General features: G+C 49.2%; 1 protein-coding gene across 1 annotated transcript in view; it reads left to right on the plus strand.

The window, feature by feature from the left end:
• Window positions 1-10452, plus strand: part of PALB2 (partner and localizer of BRCA2) — a 10743-nt gene extending 291 nt beyond the window's left edge. Inside the window, exons 2-13 of the mRNA XM_035339443.1 lie at window positions 365-424; window positions 535-637; window positions 948-2864; window positions 3570-4378; window positions 4987-5070; window positions 6235-6396; window positions 6892-6977; window positions 7257-7418; window positions 7568-7684; window positions 8058-8145; window positions 9176-9324; window positions 10168-10452. Of these exons, the coding sequence (XP_035195334.1) occupies window positions 365-424; window positions 535-637; window positions 948-2864; window positions 3570-4378; window positions 4987-5070; window positions 6235-6396; window positions 6892-6977; window positions 7257-7418; window positions 7568-7684; window positions 8058-8145; window positions 9176-9324; window positions 10168-10399 (3969 nt within the window). The 3' untranslated portion in view covers window positions 10400-10452. The remainder of the gene's footprint in view (window positions 1-364; window positions 425-534; window positions 638-947; window positions 2865-3569; window positions 4379-4986; window positions 5071-6234; window positions 6397-6891; window positions 6978-7256; window positions 7419-7567; window positions 7685-8057; window positions 8146-9175; window positions 9325-10167) is intronic.
• Window positions 10453-10508: the final 56 nt, after the last annotated feature.

A 10508-nucleotide genomic window follows, 5' to 3' on the forward strand; every position in this document is an offset into this window, starting at 1 on the left:
CGGGGACGGCACCGGGACGGGGACGGGGACGGGGACGGCACCGGGACCGGGACGGCACCGGGACGGGGACGGCACCGGGACGGGGACGGCACCAGGACGGGGACGGCACCAGGACGGGGACGGCACCGGGACGGGGATGGGGATGGAACCGGGACCGGGACCGGGATGGGACCGGGACGGGGATGGGACTGGGACTGGGATCTGGACCGGGACCGGGATCTGGACTGGGACCGGGACGGGGATGGGACCGGGACGGGGATGGGACCGGGACGAGGCCATGCCCAGGCTGCTCGGCCCGGCCCGGCCCGGCTCGCCCCCCCCCCCCCCACGCCCCCCCTCCGACCCCCCTTCTCGTGTCCCGCAGCTGCGGGAGAAGCTGGCGCTGCTGCGGCGGGAGTACAGCGAGACCGTCAGCCGGCTGCGGGTGAGCGGGGCGGGCTGCGGCGCGGCCGGCAGCGGGGCCGGGCCCGGCAGGGCCCGCGGGGGGGGTGCCCGTAGGCCGCTCCGAGCCCCGCTGCCGCCTTGTGTCCCCAGCGGGCGCGGCGAGCCGAGCGGGCACGGGGCCACGCCGGGAGGAAGGCGGCGGAGGACGGAGCGCGGCGGCCCGAGGAGCCGGGGGGAAGGCGCAGCCCCGCAGGTAGGAGCGGGAGGTTGCCCGCGGCCCCCTGAGCTGCCCCAGCTCGGGCTCGCGTCGTCCTCACACGTCCCCTGCCCGCGGTGCTCGGTGTGCGGCCCTTCTGGTGTTAAACTGTAGCAGAACGAGATCGTTCACTCTGCAGCAACTTCCCTCCTCTTCCCTCCTCGCCACGTCTGCTGGTGCTCTCTGATCGTGGCTGTAAGGTCCCGGTCTTTCACTTCTCCTAAGCCGTCTAGCTTTATTGTGCGGTGTTTTCCATGGATGTCACCTTGCTGGGAGTGCTTTACACATGTCAGATTTTTTCCAACAGGTTCCAGAGATAGCAAATCTCCTAGTCCTGACAGACATGAAACCTGTCCCTTACAGACTAAAACCTGCTCTGTTCCTGACACAGAGAAGGAAACTTCTGTCACACTTAAACACGCTCCTGAATTTGTCAGTAATGAAGTTAGTTTGCAGGACAGCTCGCAGGCAGAAAGCATCCAGGCTCGCCAGGACAATGCATGCTGTGGAGTCTCGAGGCCTGCAACTGAGGAGAAAAAAACCCAAACCTCGAGAAGCATGATGAAGCTGAGGAGGAGGCGGACAAAGACTCTGGTGTCAGAGAAAAGGGAATCGGTGTATGGTGTGCGTCGAATCAAGGCTGATGAAACGGGGAAAAATCAAAGTGTCAGTGCAGAGCAACTTCAGTCACCTGTCTTCAGGCAAGGCAGTTTCTTGAGCACTGAGGAGAATGCTCCAAGTGAGTCCAAACCAGCAATCGTGGGGAAGCAAGAAAACAGTTTAACTCCTCCAGATGCTGAACTGGGAGCTCTACAAGACGTGCTTGATGACAGTCTCCCTCTGGGAGTGCCTGAGCTACTGCCGTGTGTCCCGAGGGACAGCAGTGATGTCTGGCAGCCCGAGTCCCCAGGTGCTGTGGCCACATCCAACAGCCATGAACCTGCACAGCTGTGTTCAGAGAATGGTGAATCTGTTTTACTTGATGCCAGCGGTGATGGTGGAAAAGAATCTTTCAGGATAATAAAACAAACGGACAGTGAGAGCACACACGAAGATCAGGGAGAATTACGCAGGCTCTTGGGTTTAACATCAGAAAATGAAGTATTGCCCACTGGCAGAAATAACAGTGTAATTACTGAGAGCAAAAGCCATGAAGGAAATGAAAATGACACTGGTGGTTTAAATGCCTTTCCTTCAAGTCTTGCTCTGGGCAGTGCTGAGAAACTGTTGGAGAATCAACAGCTTGAAATTCAGTCTGGACTTTCTCATCTAGAAAATGTAACAGCTCCTGAAAGTGCACTGAGTTCCTGCACAATGGTGGAAGGGCTTCTCTTTCCTGTTGAATACTATGTCAGGACAACTCGACGCATGTCTAATTGCCAGAGGAAAGTGGACCTTGATGCTGTAATCCTTAGCCAGCTGGGCAGGAGCAAGAAAGGTCAGCGAAGTAAATGCAAGCAGAAAGATGCCAGTTCAAGTCAGCCCTCCCAAGAAACGGTTGAAAATGATTTGGAGTCAGCAGTTGTGCCATTCCCTTTTCTTTGTACAGAAAATGATCCAGTGAATTCAAGTAGTCCTCCGAGAACTCTCCTTTCATCCAGTGGGAGCAGCAATTCACCAGGGTCAGTTTCTCAAAGCAGCATCACAAGCACAAAGCGAGATCAGAGGCGATCACAGAGGAAACAAAAGGGAATTAGAAAGTCGGCCTGCAAACCTCTTGTGAATCAAATGTCACAGGAACTTATAGAAAGTTTGGATCTCATAACGCCAAGGGAAAGCAGTAGTCCGCTATCCAATGAGTATCAGAGTGAAAAGGAAAACTGTGAGGCTAACCTTGAAAAGTCATCTTCGGATGAGAGACGGGTGTCTGTTGCTGCAGCTCTTGGGTCTGGAGCGACTGGTGTGACACAGCCAGCAAGTGCTGATCCTCCTCCTGCTGGAAGCCAAGTACTTGGCAAATGCCGTAAGACTCTTTTAGAACAGGTTCAAAATCCACTGCAGAAAAGTGACTCTCCAAACCCAAGGAACGAAACTTCTGTCAGCCACACAGGTGATCTGGAATGCAAGCTGAGTGTGTGTCAATCTGATAGATCTCCAGTGGAACGTGTTAAGAGTCACCACGTGCAAGCAGCCTGCGGGGCCGAACAGCTTCTAGCAATTAACGTCCCTCCACGCCGGTCCCTGCGTTGCTCTGCAAGACAGAGAGACAGTCAAGCCTCAAAAGGTATTTCATCAAATACAAGCACTCCCTAAAACTAGCCCAAGGGCAAGGCAAGGAAACAGATGAGTGAGTTCATGCATGGCTGTTTGCACCCTGCCTTATTTTTATTCAACAAAATGTGATACGGGTTAATTTTTTTCTTGACAAGTTGTTTTTAAAATTTAGATCGTTGTGGTGCCCATGTTCTTTGCACAATTCCAGAAATCTCTGCCTTAGCACAGTGACAGAGAATGAACGGCTGTGCATGGGTAAGGAGCAGGGCTGGGAACTTTGTAAGCTGCCTTTCCCTTTGGAGTGGATGTTGTGCATACTCTACCTGATTTTCCAGTAAATGGATGTAACTCTCTGTTTGTCCAGCTGAGTCTGCATGCTAATGATTTTTTTTTTAGCGCTGACAAGTGTGAAAGAAAGATTAGTGTACCTGAAAGTCCAGGAATACTGTAGAAAGAGAAAATGTTGGGGGAAAAAACAAACAACCTGGTTGGGCACTCGGTCAATTTGACTGTCTTTGGCAGTGATATTTTAGCTGAAGGCTTGATGCAGAGCAGTTGTGGAATAGTGTGTTTCCAGGAAATGCCACTTCCACGCGTTAAGATGGGTATCATTTTTTTTTAAATAGATGACACTCTAGATGAGAAATTCTGAAACAGCTAGTTGCTGTTTATGTTATGATGTGATGTTCTCTCTTGAATTCCTTTGTTTGTCTAGATGAGAGCAAAAGAGGACCTGGCCATCAAATGGATTCAGAGGGTACTGCTGCTCTTAGTCTTCCTGCTACAGACGCCGGTACTTCCAGCTCTCTCTTTTCCTTCCGCAGTCACCAGTGGCTGGTCCCCAAACTGGGCATCGAAGAATTTCATCTACCTGATGAGGAATTTGGACTATTAAAACTTGAGAAATGTGAATCTTCCCCTGTGAATGACTTGGAGGCTTTTGTTCCTAGTGTGTTTGGGGATGGGCTGGCTTCAGAGGACGTGCAAGCTGCAGAAATGAAGGCAGAAGAAAGAGGGCTCAAAAGGAATCTGATTTCACTGCTCAAAAGTGGGTCTCCCAGGTCATCTCATTTGGAAAGCCCAGCTTCCAAGATGGAACTTTCCACACATGAATTGCTCTTTACTCCTGTGGGGACTATCTCAACTGGTGCTCCCGTTCAGCCTGAGTCTCACATTTCCTCATCTGTTTTCCCTGTCTTGGGTGCAACCCCAGCTGTTCTACCATCCGTATGCAGTGAGCTCTTCCCCAGTACATGTTCTGTACCTCCTTTGCAAGTCAGCCTGCATTCCTCTCAGGAAGCACCTGCCCAGGTCACGGATGACAGGGAATGCAAAGACTCTGCCATTCCACTGCACTTGGGCAGCTGTGGTGCAGGACCTGCTAGCCAAGAGGAAGGGCAAGGTACAACATTTCATTTAGAAGCTGAAAGGCATCCTAGTAATAGATCGGATGAGGCTGTGGCCCTGGAGAAGTGTCAGCAATCACAGAGCAAACAGCAGAGATCCTGCAGATCTCCTGAACAGGTAACAAGTTGGCCTCTTTGCCAAGGGTGCTAGGCCTTAGTTTTGTGGGTGAGTGCCCTCTTCCATAGTCTGACCTTTCTGCGGAGAGGCCTCTTTGCATGTCAGCCCTGCTGGTCTTTTAGCTGAGTTTTTAAGTGTTTGGTTTTCATCTGCTGCCTAAAGGTCTTTTAACCACAAGAGCAAATTCTTTAAAATCCTACTTAAAAGAAGTGGAGATGTGGGTGTCAGTGCTCGCATTGGGAACATGTGTATGACCAAAAGGTTTCTGGCACCCATGTAGTGCCGGTCTACCTTAACGAATACTTTTAGCTAGGACTGTCTCCTACGTCCAACATGTGGAAGGAGTGCTGAAAAAATGGCTTGTCTCTGATGGTAAGAATGGATCTGAGAGATGCAAAGTGGTGTTTAAAAACAGTTTCCAGGTGCAAACAGGGAATAAGCTGTCTGGGGTCTCTTATTTTTCAAAGGCATGCAAGTACAAAAAGAGGTGCTTCTGTCATAGCTCTCTGCTGCACGCACAGTGAATTTACATTTCTGCCTCATTCTTGCAAGTGCCGAATGTAATTTTTGAAGTTGAATTTATCTTTGTTTTTTTCTTGTTTGTGCAGAAAAAAAATGAAGCAGAACAGTCAGCTCCAGTACTGTTTGATGGCCTGACAGAAGAGAACTTGCAGTTTGTTTCAAAGCTAAAGGTAGGATAACATTTGACAATTGTTTACTGAGCCAGTAGCATCTCTTTAATACAAAGTTGAACAAAAATGCAATAAAAATGCATGGTGGCTAGTTGGAAGAAAAACCAGCCAAACAGATTGCTGCCTAATTTAATCAGTTCTGCCTTCACTTGTGGTAAAGCATGCTGAAAGGCTAGGTTCCCATGTGTGTCCCTTTGACTGAGAGAGGATTCCATTGATTGTTTCTGAATAACAAATCTCTAAAGACATGCAGGTACCTTAACAAACAGAACTGCTGCATTTTTCTGCAGCCCCAGGTAAAATGATCTTAGTCCTTGCATCCCTGGTGTGCCTGTCCTGGGGCTTCTTGTCACCATTTCAGGCACCAAGTAACCCAGTAAGGAGCAAATTTTGCAGGGCAGGGGGACGACAGCATTGCCAAATTCATGTGTTGATGTTCACCGCCTTCCGGAACAGAGCCTTGCTTGTATGCTGTGACCCAGGCAAATCTTGCCCGGGACTGTTTGCACAGCTGAGCCGTCTCGTCCTGTCCTAGGGCCCTTTCACTGTCTTCTTACCTTGCAGGGGGTAGAGAAGGGTTAGCAGGCAAGGAAGCAACATCTGTGGCAAAGCCAACAGAATTCCAAATGAGCTCGCAGGGAGCTGGGTCACCTCTAGCTTTTCCAAGCTAAACTGCAAAGTTTTGCTCAAAGAGAAACCCTGTGGGTTCGGCCAACAATAATATGAAATTGAAAACTTTCTTACGGGGGAGAAGAAAATGCCTTCGCTTTGTTCAGATTTAAACAGTCTGTACAACGGCAAGTCCTGTCTCCTGCGCGTGAGGTAAGGGAAGCAAGCGCAGGACTACAGGCAGGCGGTACTTGGGCTTTGTTGTGGCTGTGCCGTGGTGCCTCCAGCCCTGTTGCAGCTCTGAGCTCAGGGGGGACCCTGTTGGTTTAGGTGACAAGTGATTTTTGTGAAGTGAGCTCATTTATTCACTGCTCAGAGGGTGCAACCCACCAGGTTTGCTTTCCTTGGTGCCCTACTGGCACTTCAGTCAAAAACAATCATCTTGAGAATTATTAGCCTCAAATTCTCATCACACTGAGTCACCACAAGCAAACTTTTCAATGTTAGACAACCGTAGCCATCAGAAGAAAACCAGCACTGTTTTGTTTTGGGCAGGATTCTTCAAGTTCTTGTGCTGTGGACGTGAGCACTGTGTGGTGGGAAGCAGCTGGCTGCAGAGAGCTGTGTGTGGTGACTGCTTGTGAGAATTCAGTTTCCCTGTGGAAACCTCTGGCACCCGACCATTGGGGAAAGGTCTATACTTGGCAGCTTGGAGAGGTATGAGCACAACCTTAATTTCTAGAAGTTACAACATCTTCCTTGCACCGGTGTGTTAATTCCCAAGATACAGGGAGCTTGCAGTCTCAGATACAAGGTTTGTTCTTTAGTTGGTGTAAATATTTCATTGCATCAGGCAAGAGAGGGCAGTGATTTATGCTGCTGATGCAGAAGGCCAGTGGTTTGTATGGTGGCATGTTACCTGCCGGAATTTGATACTTGGTGTACCAAATGGTGGATGCACTGCAGCCTCTCTCTTGTGATCTTATCTTTAGGCTCCCTGCAGACATCTTTTGATTCATATCAATAGGTATTATTTGCATAGGTAAACCTTCAGCAAAACTTGAGCTGTTCACCTAAGTGTGCTTCTTCAGAGGGGTCTGAAAATTTGTTCTGCCCCATGTAATTTTACGTGAAACACTCTGGAAAATGGGAGTGAAGTCAAAGGAAGAGGAACGTTGTGGGTGATGCTGTATTCCTGGTTTGCTATTCTAGATTCCTGTAATACAGATCATTCCTCTGCTGGACACCTGTAATCTCATCTGTATAGCACTGGGAAATCTGGAGATTGGAGAAATAAGGTGCCGTATTTATTTCTTACTAATGCTTTGCACCCTGAATAGCTGCAGCTTAACTCTCCTCTTGTGTGGTGGTTGAAATTGTCTCTTACTAATGTGTCATATTCTCAGTTGCTTTAGCAGTTGGAAAATATGGAAGGGATTTCTAAAAATCAACCAAAAAGATTTGCTTATTCACCCTAGAGGTGCTAGACTGTTTAAGCATATGCTTATTTTTATACGCTGTGGTATGTTTGAATTTTGCTTCCCTCTGTCATTATGCATATTTTTCTCCTAATTTAGGCTCTTGCTTTATTCTTCTGAGAGTGACTCATTCAAGCAATCACTGGTAAAAACTGGGAATATAAAAGCTGTTCTTGGGCTGAGGGATAGGAGGCTGGTCAGCAGCAGCAGAAGCATGCAAGAGCAGGAAGTGGAAGTAGTATTGTTTTCTGAGACAGGAAGGTGAGTCTTCTGGTTTGGTCTGGTCTCAGTGTGGCAGTTGGAAGAAAAGATGTAGAAAAGTGTTGGTTCCTCTTCCTTCTGGTGGTGTGCTGAATGTAGAGCATTCTGTTTTGGCTGCCTGTTCTCACTTACTTGCATCTGCTGTTCAGGAGCAAGCACGGACAGACTTTGATGCCCCCTGAAGAAACCGTTTTAGCTTTTGCTGAAGTAGAAGGAGTGAAAGATGCCTTGGTCGGCACCACTGCAGTGAACAGCATTGTTGTTTGGTCAGTATTTCTTATGCAATTCAATGATTTAGCTTGCAGGTGTAAGTGGTGGCTCTGACAGCTGCAGACGTTACCAAGTGGCACTGGTTGGCTATTGACTTACCGGTGAAATGTAATTGTCAAAGGGCCTACGCTGGCACTTTAACTTGTATGCAGTTAGACAGGTAGTGAATGAACTGTGCTGCTGTAATTCCACTTGCTTTTATGTCAGATTCATTATATCTCTCCCTGTGGCCTCTTGTTGTGTTTTAGTTTGGTTTCTGGGAAACCAAAACTGGCCGTCTTGCACAGTGCGTAGGCTTACAGCTATGGTTAGGAAATACCAGACTGAGGGTGGACATGCAGTCTGAATTTGTCTTTCCACCAACTGCAGGAATTTGAGAACAGGCCAGCTCCTGAAGAAGATGCATGTTGGTTATTCCTACCCGGCTTCGATCTGCCATCGAGCATATTCTGACTCTGTACGTATGTGAAATGAGGCACGCAGTTCTGCATGGACTGCACTGACTCTGGTGGCGACTGGAAGCAGTGGGTTTCTAGAGTGGATTGAAATATCATCTCAGCTGAGATTCACTGAAGATGTTTCACAGAAAAACAGTTTAACTGGTAGCCACACTGGCTAGCTCAAATTGTTGGCTTTCTGCAGTATTCTGACCGATAAAGCGGGTGGGATGCATCAAAGCGCATTCCAAGGCATAGGCCAGGTCACCCTGTATGTGGGTAGCAGGCGTACTGTTGCCCAACGCTTACGCTTGGCAAGTCTCTTCCATTTCACAGGTAGCTGCCAGCGTGGTGATGGCACATTGCTGTCATCAGAAAATCTATTTGAACTGGCTATCATTAACATACATCCCCGAGGAACACGAACTGATCAAAGCCAAGTTTCACACGTGATTCTTTGTCACTGGCTTCCACCTGTGTTGTGACTCTAGGTAGATTTTGTGATTTATCAAGGGTTTGTTTCCAGCCAGCGTTTAACCTTTTGAGATAAGAATGTCTTGTCTGATGATGATGGTTTGAGTCAGACTCTTTGGAGACTTCCTCTGAACATCTATCTGAGCATATTCCATGCTGGCCTGTGGCTGTTCCGTGAGCTGCTGGTTTCAGCTGTGTTGGTTTGTATGGAGTTTTGTTAAATTTATAGGTTCCTAGGGATTAAACTGAGGCCCAGAAATTTTACTTTAAATGTCCCTGGATCCTACAGCAAGTTTAGCTTTTCCAAGCAGAAAGATAAGTGCATAAATCCTTTGGATCCCTGAGCTGTCATTCTGCTGGATTGCATCAGCTCTTATCAGTCAGCAGCTGCTTTTTTTTAATCTAATTTGATAAGGACAGTAAACCATTTCTATTTTATTCAGTAAAAATAATGCATTGCTATCCACGAGGCTTTGATTGTAGGGAGAATGTAGCAATTAATTTTTGGAAAATTCTTTGTTTTTTTTTCCCCTCTTACTGTTGTTTTTAGTGATGTATTTTTCCTCTGTGTATCAGGGCCTTCTGTTTGTTGTTTTAAGTCATCCACACGCCAAAGAGAGTGAGTCCTGTGGAAATCCTGCATTCCGGGTGATTGCATTCAACCCCAAAACAGCCAGAAGCACTGGAGTCATCTTCTCTTCCCTCCCACCCGGACATGCTGGAAGGCAAGTACTTTGTGGACCCTGCGTGCTCATCATCTTCATGATACCTTGGAGGGGGTTTTGGAGGAGAATCTATTAACGAGCTGAGCAGCACTGCTGGCAAGGTTCCACTTGCTGTCCTGACGCTGATAAGGGGGCTGCCATCCATCACTTCCATTTGCACTGCACATAGGCTAGAATGCAGTGAGGGTGTGGGCTGTTTCCTGCCCGCTTCCTGCCCAAGTCTGGGAGCTAACCTCTGAGCTCCCCGCGTCACGGCTCAGCAAGGGGCTCTGCTCACCAGGGCTCTGTGAGCACACAGGAGAACTGATGTTCTGCATGCTGTACGCTTTTTTCTTTTTTTCCACAGAAAGTGATTGTGGAAATGCTGTAACTGCATTCATCAGGCAAGCTCCCTAGTCAGAAACCTCCTGAGAAAGTCTCTGCAAAGGAGGCTGTTCCAAGCCTTTGTGATGTTAAATAATGCTTTGCTAGGTTTATTGATGTTAAGCAGCTGTTTGCAGTCAGATGACCTTTTCCTTCCTCCATCTTGTGTTTTGAAGACTAATCCCTTTGAGACTCAGTCTTGCAACGCACTTTCTTACATCCGTCATAATATTTCCTATGTGCACAAGGATTAGCAGATGGAGACCTTGGCTTATGGAACAACTTCCATGTACTGAGAGCAGGGGCGGATTGCCTTAACGGCCTTTTCTTTCAGGTGTGCTGAAGATGCAGTATGGGGCATAACCTGGCTTCCTAGGGCTGGCTTATATCCGCTCGTTAATTTACTGGTTGAAAAGAGATGCAGTTTAAAAAACGCTGTACTGGTGTTTTCCCCAGCGTGACCCTCCTGTCTGCCCCCAGGTACGTGGAGGGCGAGGTGCAGGACGCCAGTGCCGCGGCGGTGCTGTCCTCGGGAGCCATCGCCGTGTGGGACCTGCTGCTGGGGCGCTGCACGGCGCTGCTGCCGCCGGGCCCCGCCGGGGGCTGGGCCCTGGTCCGCTGGGGCGCGGCGGGCGCGGGGCTGCTGGCGGGACGGGGCGACGGCAGCGTCTGCCTCTACCGGTACTCGCCGCCCGCAGCCCCGCTGAGCTGAGCGCCCGCGGCTGGCCCGGGGCGCGTCGGGACAATAAACGGCTGTGTGCGGGACGGCTCCGTCTGTGCGCCGGGGGTGCTGGGGGGGTCCCGGGGGGACAAAGGGGGGG

Source organism: Oxyura jamaicensis, chromosome 14, assembly GCF_011077185.1.
Source record: "Oxyura jamaicensis isolate SHBP4307 breed ruddy duck chromosome 14, BPBGC_Ojam_1.0, whole genome shotgun sequence".
Lineage (NCBI taxonomy): Eukaryota > Metazoa > Chordata > Aves > Anseriformes > Anatidae > Oxyura > Oxyura jamaicensis.